Source organism: Nothoprocta perdicaria, unplaced genomic scaffold (genome assembly GCF_003342845.1).
Source record: "Nothoprocta perdicaria isolate Ctin4 unplaced genomic scaffold, notPer1 scaffold_251, whole genome shotgun sequence".
NCBI classification, from domain to species: Eukaryota; Metazoa; Chordata; class Aves; order Tinamiformes; family Tinamidae; genus Nothoprocta; species Nothoprocta perdicaria.
The window spans coordinates 334,993-360,621 of NW_020455479.1; the positions used below are offsets into that span (position 1 = coordinate 334,993).

Consider the following 25,629-nt stretch of genomic DNA (forward strand, 5'->3'; position numbering starts at 1 on the left):
AGATTAGATACTTGATATCACACCAAGTTCTGACAACCAACAAAAGAACTAAACAAATTGTTTTGAGAAATGGCTGGAAGGTTCTAGAGGATGGAAAAAGAGTCAGTGTGGTGCCAGTGTTTTGGAAGTGTAAATAAGATGGCTTTGATCGTCACCGGCCTATCAGCCTCATGTCCATCCCTGAGAAAAATACAGAATGATCAATCAACAGCTAATGCAGATATTATTATTATTACTGGCAAATCAACAACCATCTGTGGAAAACACGTCTTGCTAAACTGGTATTTCTGCTGAGTTTAGAATGGCTCATGTACGAGATAACACTGATAAGTGACTTCTCTGAAGCATTCGACTTCAGATCCCACGACACTTSGAAAAACAGAGCAACAACAAGTCTTCCTGGCATACCCTCATTGGGCAGGAATGAGCTAACTGATTCCAAATGCAAGAATAAATGCAAAATTATCATTTAGAAAATAAGCAGCTTGACCGTGATTCGTGGAAATCATTTACTGTTCCCACACATATAACACGAGTGAGGAGAGCTCTAGAAGAGAAGTCCAAATGATTACGAAATTTGCAGGTGGAACAAAAATAATGGGAGAAGTCAAGAGCAAAAAGGAGTAAGAGCCCCATAAGTGAGACCGACACAGGTTGACTAGAGCCTTGCCGAGGTGCTCCAACACCACAGGCGTCGTCTCGTGACAGAAACCAAGAATTTCCCAGGACACCAACCCCTGGAGATGCTTCAGAGCTGCCAGCCACAGGGCTGAGGGAAGGACTGGAAAAAGTATACCATAGTACAGTATTCAAAGGTTGAATATAATAGGGAGGATTAAGGATAAATATTAGATCGTACCATTCAAAAAATGAAAATTATTCAGGTGAAATCATGTGGACCGTTTCCTAAAGGAGGTCAGACTGAATTATGGCATTGACTTCCGACGTTGTCATCAAAAAGAGCGTATTTTCAAACTCCCTGGAAAAGCACGAGCTTTACATCCACATCTTTGCTACATATATCTACACGTATTTGCCATTCTCTGCCTTCTAAGAGGTACACAGAGGAGCAGGCCAAGAGAATGCAGAACAGGAGGTTTTCCAGACAGAGCAGCCCACTGCCACACCGTGAGTTAAGACTGAGATCACTTCCGAGGGGCAGCAAACTGTGCTATATCCTACCCGCTGGCCTATAGAATAGGTTTGGATATAAATTCGGAGCCTCTTGGAGCACAGGAGGCCCAGGAAGAAAGCGCTTGCAGAGAAGGCAGATGCATTCACCGTGGTCCTGCAACRCGCACCGGGGCAAAACAGAGCCCCACACAAAGCAAAAAGCCACTCGAAAACAGGGCACTGGTAATTTAGGTAGCTTTTGATGTTCGCTCGGTGATTCTGTACTGTTAGGGACTGCTAATTAAACTGTTTTGAGGCACCCGGGCCTCTTCTCGTGGCCTGCGCCTGCAAGCACAAGTGAAAGCAGCCYGGGGGCTCCTCAGGCTCCGCTCCTGTGTGCCTTGCCCCGGGGGGCAAACAGCATCCTGCAAGGATGAAAAGGAGAACAAGAGCAGCACAAAGCTACTTAGGCGCCGTCCCAAGTTCCTTCCCGGTTTACCACCTCGCCGAGAAATAGGCATTTTTTGTTCCAGCGCGTGCGGACCACCCGTGGCCCAGAGGGCCCTTTGCAGAGCGTCCTCGCGGCCCCTTCTCGCCACGTTCCTCTCCTGCCCGTTCCATGCCCAAGGGCCCAGGGAGGACCCAGGGAGGACCTGGCTGACAACAGCGCTTCCCTGCTTGGGGGAGGTCCAGCCCGGCTGCCCCTTTTGTCTGCTCCGGGGCTTAGGCTGGGAGAACATCTCCTGGGCCACCCAGGACTGGTGAGAAGGGGCTGCAATGCATTTTTGCCCACAGGTTTATTACACCTGAGGAGAAAAGCTCCTTTCTCAGCTACAGAAGCTACACCTTTCTCATAGCAGCGGGGGAGCAATTAGAAGCAGCTCTAATGATAAAAGCGATGGCGTGAACGGAAGGAAACTCCATGGATCGAGCCCTGCTGAGGAACCTCCAAGCATYTGTCGGGGCAGCACCACCTCGGGATTACAACTTTCTCAGTGTAATCCCGGCTCAAGCTCTCCGCTCCGTCCTGCTCACTCCGTGTGACCTGATACGCCCTGTAGCTGGCCAAATGATTGCCCATCGCTTGGAGATTTGGAGAGGTTCAAAACAAAGGAGGAAATGGCATCCTGARGAAGAGAGCAGACAGCCGGCTCCTCCAAAGGCATTTTTGTCCCAAGGCAGAAAATAGGTTTTGATCTCCCCAAAGCAAAGGAAAACAACTGAGGCCAAGGTGACCTCCTTCCCTCAGGGAACTCTCCCTCATCATCTCCGAAGGCTACAGACCTCGTTAAGAATGACTGGGTTATACCCAGAAATGTGGATTCTGCACTACGTGCACATACAAACATACGTGCGTATAATGGCTTACAACCCCACAACTAACTGGAAAGCCATGGTCAGAGGAAAATTCACCGAGTATTTTGCCTGTAAATGCTGTAGTCAATGGTGATGTTGAAGCTATAACGAAGCGGCAAGACTTTCTGCAAGATTTAGGGTAATGTGAGAGAACGGGCAGTTCAAATTCTCAACAGCTCACTGAGGAACATAGCAACACATCTATGCCAAACACTATGTGGTCATTAATGGACGTCTGAATAAAAGCAACACAAAATAAATCTAAGCCGTTTGTCAAATGAACTCCCATTCTAGCTGGAAAGCAACTTGGCCAACCTCCACTCGGTGTGAACATGTTCTATGAACGTACCTGTCTGGAAAAGCCCAAGATCAGAAACACTGGCTGAGCATAAGCTTTGGCCGAGCAGAAAGGCGAACACGCCAGGCAGGCTGCAAGAGAAGCAAGAGGTGCCCGGCAGAAGGGCCGGCCTCAGGAACACAACCCCAACAAGGCGGTGAGATGGATGGAAAACAAAGATGAGGAGCGGGCAGCATGTTGGTAGTGTCCAAACTTTACTTTTTTCCTTTTACTTCTTTACTTTTTTTGCTTTTAGCAATCCACACTGCCATGGCCTCAGTTGCACCAAAAAAGACATCGAGATGCCCACAAGCCTCAAAGACTTGGCCATGGACTTGGCTGCTCCATCTTGGTGGGATGAAAGGTGCTCGTGTGGGAAACGGTGCTGAGCCCAGAGGCAGAAACGCAAAGAGCAAATGAAGAAATGACCATAACTGTGTTGACCGACACAAACAGCCTCCTGGTGACAAACACAACCAAATCTCAGGACATTCTGACTATTTCAGCAGAAACAGATCTAGAAATAGATAAATGTGAGAGCTTTCTCCGAAGGGTCAGCAAGCGATCGGTAGGTTCCTGGCAGCCCATTTTATCTAAGCCAAGCTCTCAGAGACACAAAAGCTGAGGTTGAATCAGTCTCGGAGACACTAAAGATGAGGCTGAATCAGTCCTCCCGCTCTTTTAATGGGATTATTTCTTGGTGGCAACTAAACACATGCCGAATACAGTAGAAGTTAATCAATGTGGCCTCTGCTTTTGATGGGCTGTGAAAATAACACAGAGCTACGAATAAAGGCTTTTAATTAAATCTAATTTCCCCATATAGTGCCATCACTGCGGATTACTCCCACGGCGTGCTGGCGATGGCATTTTTGCTGTCTCTCAAAATAAGATGACGTGAATAAAGAACCAGCAGCTCCTCGTGCCCCTGCAAAGAGGCAGAAGTATTTGCCAGCTCACCCAGTTTACCAGCGAAGGGAGCATATCCTGACCCCAGGAACATCAGGAGCATATCCTGACCCCAGGAACATCAGGAGCATATCCTGACCCCAGGAACATCAGCGCGACTCTCATCACTCTTTTCAGTCCCCTTCAAGGAGGTCTAAAAGGAGTGAGTCCATATTTACATGACAGGGGCTCGCAAAGGGGCTCACTAATTAGTTTAACCCACTCCCTGCAGTGGCTGAATCTGGACTCCACAGCTTCGCAGGGCAGTCGGATCTGGATGAAGGGACTGCCCTTTGCCAAGGTGACTGTTATTTATAAACCCCAATTTAGGATGTTTCTCCAGGAACGTAATATCAGTAGTTTGTCAGGGGTTCGTCTAACACAACATTACCACGTTTTCACCACAACAGAAGACAAGGCAAATCTTTTTCCCCTTAATTGCACCTTTTCACGTTTCTGCAGTCCCTAATTAGCTACGTAACTCAGCACCGACATGGTTTCTGGTCTGTTCCGATTGTACCTTAAGAAAACGATTTAAAAAAAGGGRAAAAAAATCCAATTAAAATACATTGGATCCGCCTCTTTCTTCCCTTGAAGTTTGTAGCATGCAAATTGCCATTCCAATTCAGATTAAATCTGCGGAACAAGCACCTACATAAACTGCAAGGCAGCAGAGAATCCGAGCTGCTTCCTTCCATACAATTTAGCATTTGACAATATTATGCTTTATTTCTGTGCAAGTACATAYTCTTTCACTGACCACATCCCCAGGAGGAGATTCTGATACTACTCRGAAGCTATTTAATGGATTTAAAACAGCACTAGGCTATGCTTTGAGTACTCTAAAAAGTGCAGGTTGCRACCGAAACGCTACTTTTTTTAAGTTACTTTAAAAGTTAGATAAATAATGAAGCACTAGGCTCATTCCCTGGTAAGCCTCACACGCTGCAATGGCATTTGSTGTGGGAGGAAGCAAGTTTACACGGAGCAAATACGGCCGTCCAAAAYACACTCTGTGAAGACCCAACCACTCCAGGGGCTGCTGCCTCAAGAAGAGGACGTCTCCCGACTCGCTGAGTTCTCCCAAAGTCTTCCAGGCAGCCAGGAGTTCCTTCCTTTAGGACTTGAATCTTTCACCTTGCACGAGACTAAACAGAGACACGCAGAAATTCTCGGCGGGAACCACAAGAAGGTTCCCCTTCTTCTGTTCCTCCTGCCTGTTTCCACTGCCGAGCGCTCCCGATGCGATGGATGAATTAATCTTTTAATAGGCCAGCCTGGTGTTTTCATGTGGAAAATAAAGAAAAAGCTTTAGGCTCCCAAGCTGACGGGAACACATAACCTTTTGAAAGTTGTCTCAATATTAGCTTTGGGCTCCAAGTTTTTTCCGACCTCCCACCCCYGAATTTATTGAGAAATCTCAACAAAAATCATCCTCATAAGTGAATAACACGGGTGAAAGACGACTGCCTTCCACGACTAGTTGCCCTGAAGCCCCTGTCTGGGTCTCACGTTGTTAAGACAGGATTTACAGGGCATTTCGTGGTGCCACTGCACGCTGCTAACCAAAGAAAAGCTTTAAAGAAAAGAAACCGAAGAAAAGCTTTGYGCTTCTTGCCCAGAAAGCCATTATAAGCGGGTGCACAGAACCAGGCCACTAATAAAGCACCAGGTGAAAACAGAAACATCTGAAGGATCTCAATCCTCCAATCCCTCCATAATGCCCCAGTGGACATTTGCCATTCAGGTTTGATGCAGAGGGGACCAGCATCACGTTTGGAAAGGGAGCTTCCCAAGGCACTTTGCATCCGTGACCTTGACGCTGCTAATGGCAGTGACGAGCTTTCCAGGAAGAAGCAGCAATAAAATGCAGCTGACCAGTGCTGTACATCAGTGCCCGAAATATGAAAATACAGAACCCCAAGTTGTGCCTGGCTTATTAAGAAGGGGGGCTGTGCGCCCTCAGGAACCAGCACGGCAGGACCGAACTAACCCAGGAGAAACCTTGCCTGAATTTGGAGTGAACAGAAGAATTTTAGGTGGCTCTGTGTCACCTGTGGCACTGGGGTGGAGAGCAGAGAGGCAAAGAGCAGCAGCAGTGACTCACTGCCATGCAGGGCACTGGGAGCCGTGTTTCAAAGTCCAGGCTTTCACTTCCCTGTGCGTTTTCTTCTTACCCCGAGTTGCTCCCTTTATGCTCCGTGCCGCTGTGTTAGCAACTGAGCAATAATATGCACTACAGTATTCATAAACCTGACTTTAACGACCCGATGAGCTAATTAGCAACCTAGAGAGGCTCGCTGTTGTTACCATCACAGCCCTCGCTAAAGTAGATGGCAAAAACAAGAGCAAATAGCCCAAGACCTTGTTAGTTTTCCCTGGGGATGAGTGATATCCCTGTTGTTCAGCTTGCTCTTCAGTGCCAAAAAAGCACTTCAGTGCCAAGTATTATCAACTGTTCCAGCGGATCCCTATCACCTGCAGAGGCAGGGAAGCCACGGACCAATCTACAGACTGGGGCTGCTGCAGAACAGGAGAGGCTGGGCTCGGGATTTTCTGTTTTCTTCCCCCGCCCCATCCCACCAACTACTATTTATCTGTATTATATCCTTCCTAAAAGGATTGCAATAAAACTCTATATAATGAAAGGGCAATTAAGTCACCTACATTAGGAGCAAAAAGTCATAATTTGATAATGACCCACTAATTTCTTTAAGGGAAGAGGCTAATCACTTACGGAAATCACATCTGCGCTGGTCCTGCAGCGAGGGGGCTGTGCGGAAGCGATTCAGAGACGCCCATTAACGCTGCTCCCAACGCCAGCAAAACCAGAGCGCGGTTCAGTCCAAAAGGCCGCCAGCCCAGGCCGACCTCCTGCTGCCTCCTGTTGGATTCCTGTGAGGAGCTACAYGAGGAAGGGCAGATTCGGCATTCCCAAGCCCAAAGCTTCCTGGTTTTCCCGGCAGCCCATCCTGGTGCACCTGGGAGTGCGAGGCATGAGCGAGGGGATGGTGCTGAGGGAAATGTTCGGTCATCAGCCGGCTCGGGCCTCCAAACATCACACAGGCCTGAGTCTCGTGGTCACGATGCTCTCTCTTCATTACAACGAAAATATGGGCATGTGGGAAAGAGCTCACAGCCCCTTGCAAGAAAACACCGACCCCACTAGGATTTACACCTCCAGCAATGAAATTAGAAGAAATGCTCTTAAAAATGAAGCCCTTCCACACGGCTTTCTTAAGCAACAGGGATAGAGTGAAACTCTAATCCATAAAACTAATTCTGATCAAATTAGGACAGCCTGAAAAGACCCCAGGTGGCAGATRCCGAGCTCGGCACTGAATGATATCTGCCTGTATCTTGCTAGCTCATGGAAAGGAAGAGCAGGAGCTGTAAGAAGCAGCGTGCCCGCTCCTCCCTTACCTCGCAGGGGTGCACGCAGCACTGCGAACCTCCACCCTTGCCTCGCGGGAGGGCAGCGCGTGGCACCGTGCGGCTTGGCAAGGGCTCCCCRTGCCCGTTGAAGAGCCCGGAGCCGCTGCGAGCACCGGCCGCCGGGTGGCAGCAGGAGCCCGGCGTTGCGCGCGAGGCGGCTCCGGCGCCGGGCGGGCGGCTCCAGGGAAAGGGCATCCGCACAAATGTTCCAGATGCCTGCGGAGACCCAAGCAGCAGCCAGCAGCCCATGAAGGCCAAGTGGACAAACCGCTCTGTGTGGGTTGGGTATCGGCGTCACCTGCCCTGAGATGGGCGCAAGAGACAAGTGTTCCTGGCTCCCCTTCCTCACCTTAGAGTCTTCTGAAGCCGAGCTCTCCATCCTCCAGRCGAGGAGGATTCATCCATGCCGAGGCAAAGCGCTGGAAATGGAACCTCCGGACAGGCAGGACCCCGCGCAGTCCTTGGTCGCTGGAGCAGCTGCTCGGACGCACGTTTTGCACCATGACCATTTGTACCAAACTGCCTTCTTTTCTCTATGTATTGCCTGCAATTTGGCTCAGACAGCTCCGGTTGAAGCTTTGGCTTCAGCTAGGGGATATGTTCGAGCTTCTTCCAAATGGAAAAGAGGAGCTCAGAAAAGAAATTACCCACTGACTGCAGCTGCGACATGCCTGTTCTTTCACGCTTTCACCCACGCTCATTGCAAATTCAGTTCAAATGCGACAGCTTGAAAATGGGTTTTGATCACGATTAATACATGGGCATTTTTCCCTCCTCCTTCCTCCATTCCTGCAGCTGAAATGCTGAAAGCAGCATGGACAGTGGCAGAAGGCAAATCAAAGACCTCCTGACGGTCCTCCGAAGCTCTGTGCAGTTKAGTGACATGCGCCAAGCTCTGCAAAGCCCAACCTGGCACGTAGGAACCAAAGGCCCGATCACAATCCCACCCGTTCCTGGGGCTCCAACCCTAGGCAGAACCCTGCAGCTACTCACGAGATCCACCCATGTCTCCATGACATTTGGAAGCCCAAGGGCCAACATGTTTCTTTCGGTCTCTTGAATGGAAAGGAGGCCTGGATGCTCATGGATGAAGCCTGCAGAAACAGGGTTTTGCTCTGCACCCGATCTGCTAAAATCTGCAGGGCTGAACCCAGCGCRAAACCTGCTGCACGCAGCTCCACAGGAGCACCAGTTTTCCAGAAAGGGGCTATTTTTAAACTGCTGTAGCAATGGGAGCTGCATMGATTAGCATAATTTCTGCCTTCACAGATACTTCCCAGTTTACAGTGCTCCATGCTACAAATTCACACCCTGCAGATCCGTCGCTGCTCCTCATGCGGTCAATCAAGCCACTCACGCAGCAATATTTAACCTCCTTTTTCAGCCCCCCTCCAAATTTCAAAGGCCTGTCTTTTCCCACTACTCCTTCTCCCCTTTTCAGACCGGTAATATCAAAGGCTTGGGCTGCACTACCAGTTTCACAAGGTCTTTATGTCTGACTGGTGGTTACGCGGCTYGGTAATTGCAGGACACCCTCCAGTTTTCTCCGTTGGTGATTTTCTCCTCGCGGGCAGATGGCARCGAGGAGCAGTGCAGATGGCAGCCCACGGACTCCTCCGAGCACGTGGGGCTGGGATTCTTATCTTCTCCTTTACTGATTTTCAGCATTACAGAATAATGGCATCCTGTTCTGCTGGCAGTTGAGGATCTTCTCCTAAGAGAGGAATAATGATGAGTCTCGTATCTCCTCATGTTTTCCTAAAACCCATAAATGAGCAGGGAAAAGGATTTTAAAACATCTCTTGCTTCGATTCAAGTGTTACCTGAAGGGGAAAAGCTGTTCTKATCAAGCCCTTTCGCAGCATGCCCTGGCTGGTGAAACTGGCTTTCCCAACTGTTGATCAACTAGGGATGTCCTAAGAGCAGTGAGTTAGAACCTGTGCGATACTGCGCCTTGCAGGTCCAGCCTGAATGCCCGAGGAGACAAGAATCCTCATATTAACAGTGGGCATCATCCCTACATTTACCCCTTCACTATAAAAATGAACGGAAAGCAATGGCTGATAGATGTTCCTCAAAATAGCTCTCAGCCTTTGAGCACAGTCATTAGCAAATCTCAAAGTCCAAGCTCATTTGCCTCTTCCACACCACAAACTTCCACATGTTCGATTAGGGTRCAGTATGAATACACTAGCACGTAAATAATTTGACTATCTAGTGCAGGGCTGTAATCTCCCACAGCGTGCAGGCCTGCTAGCAATCTTGCACAGGGGCAATAGAAGACRGAATAATAAAATAGTTCATCCTGAAGGACAACTTATCTTGCCTACATTCCTGGAAGAAAATGAGAGCAAATCATCTTCTTAGTGGTTTCGCTTTCCGGATCAAAAAGACCATCATCCGTTCTCATTAGGGGAGACTTGGCCTTGCTGTTGTAGGGACATGGCTTTCCTATCGGCACGCTAAATAGAGTTGAGTAATTAGGCAGTTATCTTCTAACAGGAAGGCTTAAAAAGGGTGATAAAAATGCTTCGGTTTCAGATATGATGTAGAAGGGCTCATACATGTAAAAAGAAGCAAACGGATGATGGCTTTTCTCTAGKTTCATAGCTTTTGAGACTAATAAATCTCTTCAGAACAGAGTATTTTAAAGCGCTGGGAAACCTCAGCTGAATTCATGCATCCAACTCCATCCTCTCACCGAGTCTGCACTAAATATTTCAGGATCGTGCAGGAATTCTTTGATCCTCCAACTCTTCATTCCCTCCCGAGATGACACCGGCTGCCTGCGCAGCGCCCGCAGCAGTGACACCTCCTAATTCYGTAATCACAGAATTATCCATTTGCAACCTTGAAATTTAACCCTAAGAAATTGAGTATGTGGTAATCCACGTAATCCAGGCCTCTACACCTGTCCCTCTCTGGGCTAATCTCACCAGCCTTCATCATGTCACATCTTAGAGGCCTCTCGGTGGAGGTCAGGGTAAGGGGTAGGATGCTCGCGAGGCTGAAGGGGTGCCCGCCACGTGGCAGATCCAATGATTTTGTGAGCTCTGTGAGACAGAGAAATATGAAGAAAGAGCCAAAGCCTTTACCGAGCGAGCTCTGTAAATGCTGCGCGAAGCAATGGAGCGAGAGAGGGGAAAATAAATAAATAAATGCCCTGTAGCCCTGGATAATGCGATCTGCCCGTATTAAGTTTTCTCCTGAAGGAGTTAAGCATATACCAGCTGCTCCACATTAAACCGAGCTGGCATTTTAAATCATGCAGAAGCGGCTCGCTCGCCTGCCTTGCGGCCTGCCCTTTGGCTGCATGGCCGTGACGCCGCCCAGGAGCGGCCCAGCTTGGCCCTGCTGGGCCCTGCTCCCCGAAGGAAACAAGGACGCCTCTTTCTCCTCTTCACAACGTCGAGATTCACCGGTCTGCCATCAAAGCAGCGTATCCCATAAAGCGAACCGCAGCCCCGCAGAGCCACAGGTCCCCAGAACATTTGGGGAGTGTTTGATGTCCTGAGCATCAAATCTGCCCTAGCAGACGGATCCAGTCCTCAGTCACTGGCTCCATCGGCCACGGGCCAAGCTGCGCACAGATCTTTGCACATGGAGATCTGGCACTCTCTATATTCTATATGTTCTACACTCCCATCCTTTTAACCTCAAATACAACCCCCCTCCCTTTTTTTTTTTTTTTTGAGAAAATTCAAATTTATGCTGTTATATATTTAAAGCTAATTTTTTAGCTCCAAAAGTACAGCATGAAACTTTGTGTCCGCTCTAACTTCAATAAGACGCCTGATAGTTTCATCTTCCAGAGGAATCAAAATTACTTGACAGCCTGACAATTAAAAGGTGTACAAACAGACTGGAAAAGACTTCCTCAAAATAGCCATAATCTCATAAATAGCCAAAGTAGATGAGACACGGAAAGACATGTTACAGACTTTTTCAAATTCTCTTACGAAAGTAGTATTTGGCTTATCAATAGTAAAATTACTTCTAATTTCAGTCCCATGCTAAGAAAAGTCGCAGGAGGCAAACTTCTGGTTGCAAAAACATCACTAAGGAATCCATGAAGCTATTGCCCAGAAATTCATGTCTCACAGTCCTGATGGTCTATGGCCATAGACTCTTTCAGCCACCGCTCCAAACCGATACCAGGACGTCTCCCATCACTGCAGCCCTGATCTATATAGTCCAAAAGCTTTCCTTTTGGCCTGTATATTTGCTTATATATATAAATAAGGGAAACTTCACCACCCAGAGCCGAAAAGTAGTTTAGGGATAAACTCCTGCAGCGGGTTTTGCTGCTCTTCACGGCTCACAGAAGTCTTCTGTCCAAAGCCCTGACCATGAACTCCCCACACAGACTTCCTGTATTATATATTTATTATCAATGCTGGTTTAATGTAAAGGAAAGCAGAGGARATAGGCCAATACTCAGGGGCTGCGTAGGCAGAGTAAGGGGTTTTATGGACTCTTCTGGACTTTGCCAGAGAGAATATGGCAACTGTCCTAGCCCTGGATGCAGAGGCAAAAAGCAAACACATGAACTGGGAACAGGAGAAGTTAAGTAAACACCCAAGACGAGCCATGGACGGAGGGTAAAATACTGAAAGGTGCCATGGAGGTAAACAAAACATTATCAAAATATGATGCTGTTATGGGCCACAGGGACAAAAATACTGGTAAAAGAGTATTTTGAAATCCAGATGTGAGGTATTTTTTCCTTTCGTTTATTGTTTTCCCACACATTGCTTCCAACTCTAAAATAACCCCAAAGTAAAATGAAAAATAATCCAAGGATAACACACCTAAAAATACTTTCAGATGGAAAACAAAAGTGGGATCAAAGTGAAACTTGGGATCTCGGCCTGATTTAAAATAAAGTAACCTGTTTTCACAACTATTTCTTTTAATAAATGGCTTATTTATTACAAGTTCTGKCATTCCCTTGTTTTGCAAAACTGAAGAAACTCAAAATGTTTCCACAAACCATTAGAGAAAGAATAATTTAYGGATAAAATTAGAGGCATACAAGTAAGTGCCAAGTGTTTGAGTGAATTCCAGTTCTTGGTGAATGGAAAACCAGCAGCATCCTGTTACAAAATGTACCAACAGTTCATATCTAATAATACCCATAAAATCTGGCCATTTCTATATTTCACATATAAATGTTTCTAAAAATGATATTCAAGCAGGGTATTTTTAGCCAGGTAAACTTCTCAGGAGAATGAATCTGAATTTGGTTGGGATTCCGTCATGATGAAAAAATAAATGAAGTCAGTGGGTTAAATTTTAAGAACATCTCTTGATTTGCACCAGAATAAAAGTATAACCTTTAGCCTCGAAGATTAAGTAAGCAGAAAGCAAATAAAAAAACGGAAGAACAGAAAAGACGGTCTTTGCCATTAAAGACTCGGCTGCCACTTTATTTAAAATTGTGTCTTCTTAAACGGTGCTTGGAATATTCATTTTAGATTTCCAGTTTAAGAAGTTCATCCAGAATTAATTCTTAATACAAATCTCTCCTCTATTTTTTCTGTTTAGTAGGAAGAGGAGACCTGTAGGCTGCAAGCATTGAGGTGCTCTAYGAACTAAACTACGATGGAAATCTAGAGGTGAAATCATCTGGAAATGACAAAGTAGATGATGTTCCTCAAACAGAAAGGAAAAATGGCCAAAAMCAGCCATGATTTTCCAAAACCAAAAACTGAACCCACCCTTTACATCTTAGTAAGAGTTTTCTGTCTCTCTCTGAATAGAAAAACAACAACAACAACAACAAAAAAGGATGTCATTTGAATACTGCACCTATTGATTACAATTTTTAAAGAGCACTGCTGCTGTTGGTCTGAGGGTTTTCCTTCTGCTTTGCTACTTCTCAGGTACCAACTGAGACTGCTTCATGTTTCATTTACCAGACTCCTTTTTATGCTTCACTTTAGTTTTAAAAAGTAGCATCAATTAAGGAGCAAACAATTTTCATAATTTTTATCAACAGCAATTTTTTGTAGCAAACAATTGCCACGAGGACAAAGAAAAGCACAAATCTTTGCAGAAGAAGCACAATTTCATAATAATTCAGTAATAAACTGAAAGTTTCAAGGACATAGGAGACCATGTAGCCACCATACGCGCAGGCATTTGGAACTGATTAACAAGCAGCAGCAAAGGAGAAAGATAATCGATAGCCAGGGGACTAGCTAGTAATTTTCTGTAGCATCACAGACTTTGTGACCTTGGTAAGTCCCTTTATGCCGCAGCCATCCATTTACAAGGCACTAACAGCATCCCTATCTCAGAGGAGTGCTCTTAAGCGTATTAAAAAATTGGAGGCCCCTTTGATACTACCAATTAGCAGAGATCAGAGAAGCAGCAATAAACAGAAAAAAAAGAGGGAAAAGAAGGTCATATGAAGCAAGTGTTTCAAAAACACTCATCAGGGTCCATAAAAACTCGACCAAATTCAACGGTGGCCTTAGATTAACAATAAGCACCTTTGGGATTGCTTCTTGGGCAATTCCACAGGGAAGGTACTGAACTTCGGGATGAACAAGTGTCTGTTTACTGAAGAACTGCCACAATTAGCTGAAAGCCGAGCAAAAACCCTGGGCCACCCTTAATACCCTGAATGGATCCTTGAAACACAGTTCAGTAATCACAGCAAAAGCAATTCAGGAATTGTTCTCTTGAGCTGTACTCTGGAACAYTTCATTTGGAACAACCTTGTTACAATTCAGTATTTAATAATATGCATATCTTTTAAAATACCATCAAAATCAGCACAATCATAACTAGCAGGAAGATTTGGATTAGGTTACGTAATAGGCCAAGATTGTTTACTATATCTGTCAAAAAATCCTTCAGAGAATTTAGCTCCTTCAGAGCAACAGTAATTTTTTAGGACAGAACTATAATCACATAAGCAAGCTCACTGAAGACAACACTCATTTAAAATTAACTTGATGGTTATATATTTTGCTAGCCTGAATCTACAGTTTTRCTTACATTTGTCTAACTCGCCTCCTTTGTAGACATCCTAAAAAGTGACCTAAGTTTCTTCCCCAAAAGCTCAAGTCAACCGTCTTCTACACTGGTTATCAGCATTGCTGACTACCTATCTTTTACAATACATTTTACCTTTCTTTTACAACTGGAATAGCAGTGGTAACGAGACCCACTTCTCTCACCGAGGCAGCCTATGCAGTGACGCTCAAAACCACAAGGCTACTCTATGCACATGTCCATTAAACCTGGGTGCAGAATAAGACTTGCTTGGTTTCCAACCCTTCTGCAAGAGGGTCCTACAGTGAAGCATAATCCTACAGTGAAGCATAACACCATAAATAAGAATGGTGGGAAATGAAGGTGCCATTTCTCAGCAGTGTATTTGTGTGTTTTTTTTYAAATCTCTCTCCTTGTGAAACTTGACGTTACCAAAAAAGTGATTTGGAAGTAGAAACTGCTTTTGATAAAAGCAATCAAAACATAGARAAGCAGTTGCTAATATCCAAACTACAATAATTCATCTGGATGGCTAATGACATGGGAATGGGGCACAGTGAAGTCTAACCAAGAGCCAATAAATCACAGGTCACAGGCAGCCCTAGAAGGGGTTGATGTCAGCCCACATTTGAAGTGTGGAAAAATACTGCAGCTACCTATTACATAAGCCAGTTGTGAGCTGTTCAAGTATTTCAAGGCAACACACAGCTGACTCAAGGACTCCTGGAGTTTCTTCAGTAGCCTGGACCTACCTATGGCTTGCACCCATCTGCAATGGAGGTTCTCCACCCATATCTATTGTCATTGACTTGGGCAACAGAATGGCCACTAAACAACATTTAGGGATGTCAGTAACCTGGATGGGTACTACAAGCACTTGGGAGATCTGTCTGGAATCCACAAATTGGARAAGAAGTACTTTGAAGAGAACTAAMAGGCTAAGGAAAGAAAATTCTCCGTAAAGCACAAAACGAGGGTTATCTGAGCAAGGCGGTTTTATTGTAGGCAGTGATACCAGGCCACAGGGAATCCCAAACAGAAGGTGAGTGAACAGGGCAGCTCCTASCAGTAAATAAATAAATAAATAAATTTTAAAAGSCTCCAACAACTGATGGGTAGGACAGAAGAGACAACTCCTGCACTTGGGTCTAACGAGGTAGAAGATGGCCCAGTTTTGAACCAAACTCTTACCGCAAGATCTGGACAAAGTGGGGAGAGCCAAGCATGAAGAGTTATACAAGTTCCTGTATTTCTGCATAAACAGCAAACCAGAGAGGAAAGGTTGAAAGAATTGGTTCATTTTGTGTAGAGAAAGAGAAAAGCGAGGGAGGACGGGATAACCGCTCTGTGACCGCTTGCCTTCTGTGTCTGCTGCAGGAGAAAAAAGGGGTAAAGCAGCAAGAGAGGTTTAAGTTTGGTATTTGCAAACACACACACACACAATAAAACCCAAAGTGCTACAGACAGCTAAACCTTCAGGTTGGTCAAGGCAGTATTTACACCTGTTTGAAGATTAAGTTAAATAAATAGTTATCAGAGTGACTCTGTGGAACTTGGGGAGAGGACGAGATCGACACGTTGTTCTCCTAGCCCTACCGAGCTACAAGCAGTAATTATTCTCCCGGGTCTCCAGAGAGTGAGGAGTCAAGAAGCGAGAGGATATGAGAGAGCAGCAACACACACATTCATTGAATCCCCTGTCATCTCCTCCGGTGGCTCCCACAGTAAYGGAGCACTTACTCCGTTCCTGCTCGCACCCTGCTCACACCTCCACCTGCCCCGGGGCTTCTCATTAGCAGCGAGGACTGCCTCAAATAACTCACGCTCATTTAATCGCCAAATACTTTTTCAAAATAAACCAATAAATAGYGCTTTGTGCGGGAGAGATCCCTATCGTGCTATCTGCTTGATGGAAGTTTCTCTGGTAACAAAGTTAAATATTTCCAAAACAGCGCGCTCGCAGCACGGGCACAGCGCTGGCGGTGCCTAAAACTGCACCGATTAAGAACCCGGGCAATGGTAGGGTTCTGCTGTGCCAAACACAGGGAATTTAATATGGAAAAATGAATGGAGGCCATAAATCAAAGACTGTAAGAGAGAAAGGGCACTGCCATGATTCATCAGCCTAAGCAACGGGCCTGATGCTAAAACCCTCCGAGCTCTCTTTGGAAAGCGCCTCTGCAAGGACCTGAAATTGCCTTTTATAAATTGCAGAGCATTTAAAATAACACGTTGCCCTTACATGGCATCAAGGCACGACACTTGCAGCCACTGGGAAATCCACTTCACACACCTCAAATCATACCCTCCTACCCACCAACATCAAGAAGCTGTCACTGATATCACATTTCCCACGTGCAATACCTTGATTTTTCCCTATTTCTACAAATAAGCACGCAAAGGAATATCAGTTGCAGTGCCCAGGTCAGAATCAGGGGCAAAATACAGCCTGAGATGTGGCCTCCTCTGCAGAATAAATCAGTACATTACAGTGCACAGAAAAGAAGGATATTATATCCTTCCCATAGGCTGCAAATCCACATGGGGTCCCAGCTCTCCAGAAGAGAGGTGCCCAAACAGTCGGTRTCAGTCCAACGTATGGATCTCAGCTCTCCTACAAGGGCACTGAGGTGCCTGTGCAGTAAAGCAGGGAGGGCAATATTGGTACGTAAGAGCAAATATCACAGAAACAAATGATCACTCCTATATTACACATATATGATACTTATATAGGCATTTAGTCCTAGTGAGATGTCTAGGATGAAGCCTCAGGGTGTTTATTCACCCTGGTCAACAAGCACCTCTGTATCTGAATGCAGGTTTCCTAGGAAAAAACCTTTCTGTTGCTGACGCAGCAGCTGGCAGCAGTCCGTCCCTCCATCCACCCATCCATCCATCCATGCGTCCCGTTCCTCCTCCTCCCTGGGAGGGATGAGGGAAAAAAAGGAAAGGACGGTGCCCTCGAGGCAACGGACCTGGAGAAACACTCCCAGAAACACTCCCAGTGCCTCAAACCGGTGCCTTGAACAGCAACACCCCAGGAGATCGCATGCTCAGAGGGGCCAAGGCTGCATCAGGAAGWACGGCACGAAAGGACGATATTTACCCAAAAGAGGGAATAAAATGCACCTCCCCGGCAGGCACCTTAACTCACCYGGGCACCTGCTGAGACCTGCACTGCAATGAGGGTATCAGGAATGACCACGCTGGGCGTTTTTCTCCCCCTGCTTTTAGTAGGTTGTTCAAAAGCCAAAATTAGCCCAGATTTCTCTAGCCAAAACCCATTCCCCTTTAAATACAATAGATTAGCATGAAGACCCTTTTGATATCAGTATATACCAAATGTGGTTTGTTCCACATATATAAATATAGACACACACACACACATATATGTGTATGTATGTACACACATACACACGCTACTCCCCTATCTGCTGTCACCTGCTACTGCTACAGCAGGATCTCTCTGGTTAAAATCTATTTGCAGATGGGAAAGCCTGTATGAATAACCATCACTTATGCAGAAAGGTGAATYTCCATGCAGAAACAAAGGCACGTAGGAGAGAGCCAGCATTACAAATGMCATTTGGCTGGCATTTCCTAATTGTGGGGACAGAAGGCAGCATGAGGAAGGGCAACAGCGCCCGTTTCTCTCTTACGGGCACGCGAGGCTGCTGCCACCACCCTGCCACCGGCCCTGGGGACCTGCTGCAGTCACATTAGCCCAGCCTGACGCGCCACCCTGGCGAGCAGCAAAGAAAGGGCAGCACATCCTGAATCCAGGGCACGGGGCCAAACGCACCCAGGCAGCACCMGGCTTTTCTTAACAGAGTAGGTTAGGAGGCCAAGGATTTTAAAATCTACACGGCAGGGATGGCTGCCTTGACGTTAGTCCTTGCAGAAAGGAAATAAAGGAAAGGAAAACCAGGAGTAGATGAGATTTCCCTATCCTGACACAGCAGCACCAGCTTCTGGCAGCTCTGCCGCACGCAGGGCRGCTTCCAACTGCTTCCCAAGCCGTGGGGAGACGCCAAGCTCCGCACGAGGCTGGCGGCTCCCGCCACCGCCGGCTGCGGCAGAGCATCTCATCCCGTCCCCGGCAGCCCCGGCGCGCTCTAACCTGCGTGTCGAAGCCGTTCTCTCCCGAGCTGCTCTTCCTCGGCACGAGGCCGTCTCCTACGCTCTCCTGGCCGCTGGGAGATTTGAGAGGGATCTGGCTGGAATACAGCGGCTTGGTCACCTCCACCTTGTTGCCGAACTTGAGGTAGCAGGGCTGCGGGCTGGTCCTCGCCGTTGGGATGTGCAGGATGGGAGCGGCGCTGTGCACGGGTTTCGGTAGTCCCGACTTCATCTTGGAGGCTACCAGGATGGCTGGCATTTTCTTTCTGCTTTCCTACCACGTTCCTGTCAGCAGCAGCAACGGCAGCAACAGCAGGTGGGGAGGGAGAAGCGGACACGGCCGGGAAGCTGCTCTGCTCAAGCAGCCCCGCTTTGTGGCAGGGTTCTTCAACACCAGCTTAGAATTAAAAAAAAAAGGAAAAAGGCAAAAAGACACTTGCAGCCTACACTATCTCCCAGCTCCGGGTCAGCCTTCCACCTGTTTYCTCTAATCTTATTTTCAGGTCTTCACCACTGTCCTCCTCCCCTGCCTCTCCTATTGCTGCTGCTATTTACCTGGCTCCTTCCTTTCGCTGCCTCTTCCTTGCCGGGGGAAGCGGGAGACACTCACTGCATCATCTCGTCACTGCAGCTCCGGCACGAGGAGCCTTTCGGAGCAGCACAAGAACCTGCTGCCGCATCCGCGTCCCCTTCCGCGTGCGCGAGGGAGCGAGCGGGCAGGATTTCCAGCTTAAAATGTCTTTCTGCAGTCTTAGCCAAGAAGCAGATGTAGCTCAGTGTGCTAATGAGCGATGCCCTTGGATAGGAGCCTTAGGGAATCAAGCTTCTTAAGCCGGAGGAGCAGCGAGCAGGGCAACGGTGCCGCGGCGGGAGGAGCAATGCAGGTTGATGGCAGGTTGAACAAAAACAGCCGTCACGGGATTTCCTGGAGCCCCCAGTGCTGGTCATGAAAACGGGGAGGAAAACCGAAATGCAGAGTAATAATTTAGCTGCCAAGGAGAAGGGAAAGCAGCCAGCGCYGCATCTCCAGCCCCGCGCCGCCCCGCTAGCACATGGCGCTCGCCGGAGCMGAGCCGGAGAAGGGGGCAATCTGACAGCGCCGCAACCCGCCGCGGCGCCCGGATTGCTCCTCCCGACTCCGATCGGGAACAAAAAATCTCTGCGCAAGGGAGGAGTGGCTTCAGCTGGCAGGCAGCTCCATGACAGTGCCAAAGTACAAAGCGGGCTCTGTGCGAGCGAGCGAGCGGTGCCGCAGCGCCGGCGCCCAGGCCGCGTTGCAGGGTGCGCGCGGGGGCGGGCCGCTCACAAATAACTGCACTTTCAAATCCAAACTCCCGCGGATGACTCACGCCCGGCTTTTGTTCGGGAAAGCTTCCCCCCCCCAACACGCCCGCTGCCGGGATCAGCAGGAATTTGAATGAGCGCYGAGCGGCGTGACCCAGTGAGACCCGCGCTGGCCGCGCTCCCCTACGCGGCCAGCGCCGAAGTGCGAGGCCCCGAGGGAGCGGCGAAGGCTCCAGGGGGTACAGGGCTGACCCAAAGGTGACATGGGCCACCCAAGAGGAAGGTGGCTTCCAAATGCTCATGGCAACTCCGGGTGCTGCGTAACTGGACGAATGGCACTTCCTATGTGCACACCTGCGCTCTTGCCTGAAGATGGGTCTGAAGCAGCAAGCCAAGGGAAGCAGTGGAGCTCTCCTGGAATTACATCCCACACGGGTGTCCCAGCCGCTGAGCTCTTTGGCAGGGAGGAGGAAACCCAAAGCCGCTGCTCCACAGAGCCAAGGCCACCAGGAGCGGTCCCAAATTGCCCATTTCTTTTCCTCTTGTGGGGCAGGTGCATCCTGGCTAGCTGCCACCCCTCTTTTATTGGTTTTAAATGTGGCCGGACTCAATTATCTTACGGGTTGGGCTCGATGATCTTGAAGGTCTTTTCCAACCATAATGATTCTATGAAAAAATATGGGCTTCTTTTTGCAACCAAGAACCTTCCTGGTAGAAAACTGAGGCATTTCTGGCGTGTAGGTGTCACCAGGATTAGGTGGGGGGATTAGGATAGCGTTTTAGGACTTAGGCAGCTAAAGCAGATGAGACCTCCATGCTGAATCCCTCCGCGGATGTCATCTCAAACGGCGTGTGCAGGGTCCCAGCGCGGGGCAGCACCGCAAACCCACGAGGGAGCGGGTGCTCCGTGGCCACAGGGCCCTTCTCGTCCTCGCCGTTTCAGCGCAGAACCCCAATCCAGCACAGAAACCCCCAAATCTGAACACATCAGCCATATAGTGCTGGGCAGCAGGGCTAGGGGGTCCTCAGAGGTGCCGAGGGGCTGGGGGGATGTCTCCCATGGCTGCAGGATCTCCCAGGCCTCCTGCTTGGCTCTGCAGGTTGCTTTGCATTAGCTCTAAGAGGGTTTGGTGGGTTTTTTTTTTTCTTTTTTCTTTCTTTCTTTTTTTTTTTTGATGAGGAACTGTGTTTTCACTCCAGTCTCTTTATCCACTAATCGCAGATTACGGAGTGCTCATCTCTGTTCATCCATCTCATTGAGACGGATCTCCCCGTGTTTACTCCGCTGCATGGCGTGATGCACAAGCGCCTGTTTATGAACCACTACAAACTATTTGAAGGCAAATTTGGAGCCCAGCAGCTTGACAAACCAAGTTGGATTTACTATATAAAAGGTCTGGTAGTCAGCAGCACAGAAACACATGAAGGGCTAAGATACCTTTTCCACTGCAAAACTCAGCCTTGATAGCTAAATTGCATTGAAAGAAAACCTTGACAAAAATCGAAGCGGCTAATTTTAGGTTTGCAATAAAATAGAGCAATGCTTAAAAGCTATTAGCAGCTGTAACTGACAGCTTTATTTTCTGTTCTTCACTTACATGTTTTGTGAGGTTCAGGCCACCAATCCCAGAGGCAYGGGGCTTGCCAGGTGGTGTTGTTCTGTTTGCATCTTGGAAAACTGGCTCGGTTACAGGATGCCATCACAAACACACCAAGTTAATTTGATGAAGAGAAAATCATTCCTCTCACTGCTACTTCAACAATTATTGAAACCCATCCTTTTGAAGAGCGAGAACTGCGTATTCTAGCTAGAAAAAAAAGAAGAGCTTTGTGCCTTGCTTGGAATGTGGTTTTCTCAAGTGAGGAAGTTGTTTCCCAAATGCATCCAGACAATTCTCCTGCAGCTATTCAGCTGAATCCATAATGTGGACACAAGGTTTAATGGAAATTCCCACTGGGCTACTGAAGAGTGACCTAAAATTGCTATTGGTTTCTTCCACAGGGTCAATAGAAAGAAGTTATCTAGAAAGCAAAAATTTCTTTTAAGAATCCATGGCCGGCTAATACTTTTTGATTACAAAGTTACCCATACTGTGCTCTATCTAGCCAAACACTAAAGCATAATGCCACTAAAACGCAGTATCCAGTGGAAATACACCCCTAGCAGGAGACCATGAATTGGTAACACATCCAGACACAGGCTGTATTTGCAAAGGTAGACAAYGTTAATCTTGGCCCATCTTTAGAAATGATGTATGACTATTTATCCTTGTTTTTCCCTGCTTCTAAAGCTAGGATCTTCGAAAGAAACTGCTTCCAGTGACACCTGGGAACCAAACCGCCTTATSCTCTTTGAAAAGTCCAACCAGTTTTCTCCTTTTTGAATCATACACATTTCTGGATCTCAGCTTCGGTTAAATATCATGAACTACCTAAACCCAAAGCAAGAGCATCGCCTGTCCTGTCACAAGCACTAGGTGAGCTCCAAACTAGGGCAATTCCCCCTTGCAGCTTTATGTTTGACTAGCTCGTGGCTTGAATGACAACATCCTCCCTCTTTCCCCCTTACCTCTACTCCAGCAAACATTTYCCAACACCCTGGCTGGGATTTGGTGGAGAAAACGTTATAGAAACCGGCACTTTGCTTCCCGAGGCGCACGGGAGTAGCAGCACAAACATTTTTAGCTCAGGAGATGCTGAGGATTCAGGCTTCAAACTGCAGCTACTTAGCACCACAAAGCAGCATCTCCAGTGCCAAGACTCATCTCCATATTCCCCAAGTTTTTAACAAGCAGATTCCAACTACCTAGAAGCCTTAATACACTATGGAGACTCTCTGAGTACTTGGTGCTTCGACAGCTTACAGACAAGCCAGCACTTTTTCCCAGAAAAAAACAGGAAACAGAATGGAAAATAAGGACGACTGCTTTTGAACAGATCATCTCTATCAGCTAGATMAAGTACACTGAGAATCAGATCTTCCTTTCAAATCTCACTTAATATTCACCTACAAYGATGCCAAATTAGCATAAGTGGAGAAAAAAAAACACATAAAATTCTTATTATATCAATTAAAACCTTGCTAACGGGCCTGATAGCTCAGTACCACAGAGGGAACTGAACTCATTCCATGCTTGAAGACATCTCTATTAACATATTGTCTTCTAGGCAGGATAGATAGACCCGAAATCTCTTCAAAACTCATTTTGGTCCAGTTGGATGTTCCTGAAGTGCCACCAGGCACTGCCCATATCAGACAACCTAACTGTTCCCACAAGACCAGACCTATGGATGCTCCCTCCTGCCAGGAGGCCACTTGTCCTATTGACTGTGGGCATAGCCAGCCTTGGCACCACTCCACCAACCCCAGCGGAGCCAGGACAGGGAGAAAAGGGGGCCTATTTTTCTACTGCAGACATTCTACACACTCAAATCCGTCTTTTGTCGTTCATCACCCCATCGAAGTTGGAAACACCTGATCTTGTCTGCAAATTTACGGAAAAGCTGGATCCTGTGAGTTTTCCACGTCATGAAAGAGCTTTAGCARTGTGTAAATGGGATCACGCTCTGCATATTTGGTGGTGCCCCCAAGTGAGGAGCCCTCGTGGTCAGGACCCAGGCGTGCTGGTGGGCACGTTACAGGACCTGGCATCCTTTCAGCACGGCAATTATCACTGCGCATGTGAGCTCTTTATATAGAGCAAGGAGAAGAGGAGGAAAACTTGGTTCCGTTCCCAGGCCTTTTTGCAGAAATCATCAGGATTACACTAACTCTCATCCGAAATCCTGTTTATTATCCTGTGACATATTTCTCATTCACACGGGCTTTGATCCCACCTCATTTTATGACTCTGTCGTACGCTAACAAATACACAAGGTAAGATCCATCTGCATAGGAAACACCTATTACCCTCATTCTCTCAAGACCCACGGGATGTGAGAAGTGCCACAGAATCGCTTGCATGGCAACACAAAATGACACCAAAGAGCATCTTCTGACCAACAGAAATATCTAACACAGCTGCCGGGCCAGACAGAGCTATATTGGCCAAATTACCATGAAGCAGCTTAGGCTATTTCCTAAAACCCAAAGGATCACGATCTCAAGGAAATGGTGGAGGTCAGGTTTGCACCCACTCTAAATCAATGGCATTTCACTATAGTCAGCATCAGAATTTGGCTTCCAAAATAAAAGTATTTCTCAAAATCTTATTCAGAAGACTCCCCCAACTGCTATAAATCATTCTATTTCCTTTCTACGGGTACAAATTATCACCACATTTGTATAAAAACTTCCTCTTGCATACTGAGCCGAGCCCTTGGGTTCACTTGATGCCTCAGTAGACGATGCCCAGAGCCCTTCTGGAGCCACAGGAGTCACCACCAACTGTCCCCCAGACCCCAGAGCACAACGCAGACGCTTTCACACTTTGCTGAGGACATTTCACAACCCAATTCAGCCCCCTGGCTCCTTCAGTCTAAACTGGCCTTGCCCATCATAATTTAAATGGAAACCCGAAGTTCTGATATGAGTGCTACCCATCTCCACAGGTTTTCAAAAATAATGTTTGTAGAAAACAAAAGCCCAAAATCTGGGCTATACTAATAGCCCTAATGAAAGTCTGAAGTGAAAAATTACAAGGAAACATCAAATTTACACAGAAATACCTGAGATCAACCTTCAGCCCAGCAGCCACAGCTATTTCTGAAGGTCAATTTAGAAAGGAAAAAAATAGCCAAGCTCACGTCCAACGTGACAGCCCTTGTAAGGGAACTTGCCAAGCACCTTGTTGGTTTAAAACCTTAAAATCTTGTCGATGGCTTTGCAAGCAAATGCACAGGGAAGGGTTAATTACTGCAGAATATCCCGAGAGCTGAAGTGCCGCGGAGCTCGAGCAGCCTCATCGTGAGGCCAGACCCAGCTTTCCCGCTGCGCTTCCCACCTTCTCCTTTGCTCCTCCACCAGCACAGTGACAACTGGCCCTCCTACTGTTTCACTACTGCATTTTTTAGAAACTTTGGGCACCCCAAAGCAACATTACATTCGCCCAATGTTAAATGCACCACTAACACTTCGTTTCATACCAAAGCAAAGGAGGCTCCCAGTGTAATGATTAACAATGTGCTTGTTTCCTTTAACAACTCTCATAATTCAACAAACCATGTTTATTTTTTGGGTGGTAAACGGAACAATACTGCAGATGCTGAAAGAGAAGCTGTGGAATTTCGAGAAGAACTAATGGAAACCCCAACCTGGGCCCTCGGCAGGTCTCTACCTCCTCACCTCACTGGGCACCCACCTGGCCAACCTTGGAGGGACCTCAAAACWGAGCCCGTGTCATAGCTGCTCCCAGGTTGCTACAAGAGGTTCAGACTGGGGATCTGGACCGGCTTTTCCACTGTGAGCATGGTCAGGCAGCCCATCCTCACCAGACGTCAGGATCCCTGCGCCGAAACTTTGAACATATAAATGCTGTCACATGGAGAACCATTCAAAACATTTTGGTCCACCAGAAAAACATTTCTTCCAAACTAATCTACTGATCCTTGTCAAATTACCGTTCTGGTTCCCTCTCTGCAGGTGCTGAATATGGATGTGTCTATTTTGTGTTGCTTTCTGGCCTGCAGACAGCTGCACCCGCTTCCAGATTTTTCTTCACTCCTGCACAATGTTAGAAAAAGAAAATCATCCTTCTGGACAGCAGCACTGCCAGCCCAGCAATACAGTGATTACTACCACGTACGCGCATGCGTGCATGCCCACGCGCATGCACCGGGAACTGAATGAAAACGCAGCAATGTTTAGTTTGGCCCAGAAAAGCTCAAATAGCCTTTCTAGATAAACAGGAAAAGGTTAGGCGTGATCTGCAGCACAGAGTCGATCCTGATCCCCCTTGCCCTGTGCCGAGCCAGCGTTTCCGATTCAACAGTGCTATTGCATCCGCACAAACTCCAGAGCACGAGCAAATACCCAGGCTTTAAGCTTGTGCTAGCCACGATCAACGGGAGCTCGGCACAGGTGGCCCCCAGCA

At 47.3% G+C, this 25,629-nt stretch overlaps 1 protein-coding gene across 1 annotated transcript in view; it reads right to left on the reverse strand.

The window, feature by feature from the left end:
* NAV2 (neuron navigator 2) overlaps window positions 1–18,545 on the reverse strand; it is a 169,161-nt gene extending 150,616 nt beyond the window's left edge. The window contains exon 1 of the mRNA XM_026040221.1: window positions 18,315–18,545. Coding sequence (XP_025896006.1) covers window positions 18,315–18,545 — 231 coding nt within the window. The remainder of the gene's footprint in view (window positions 1–18,314) is intronic.
* Window positions 18,546–25,629: the final 7,084 nt, after the last annotated feature.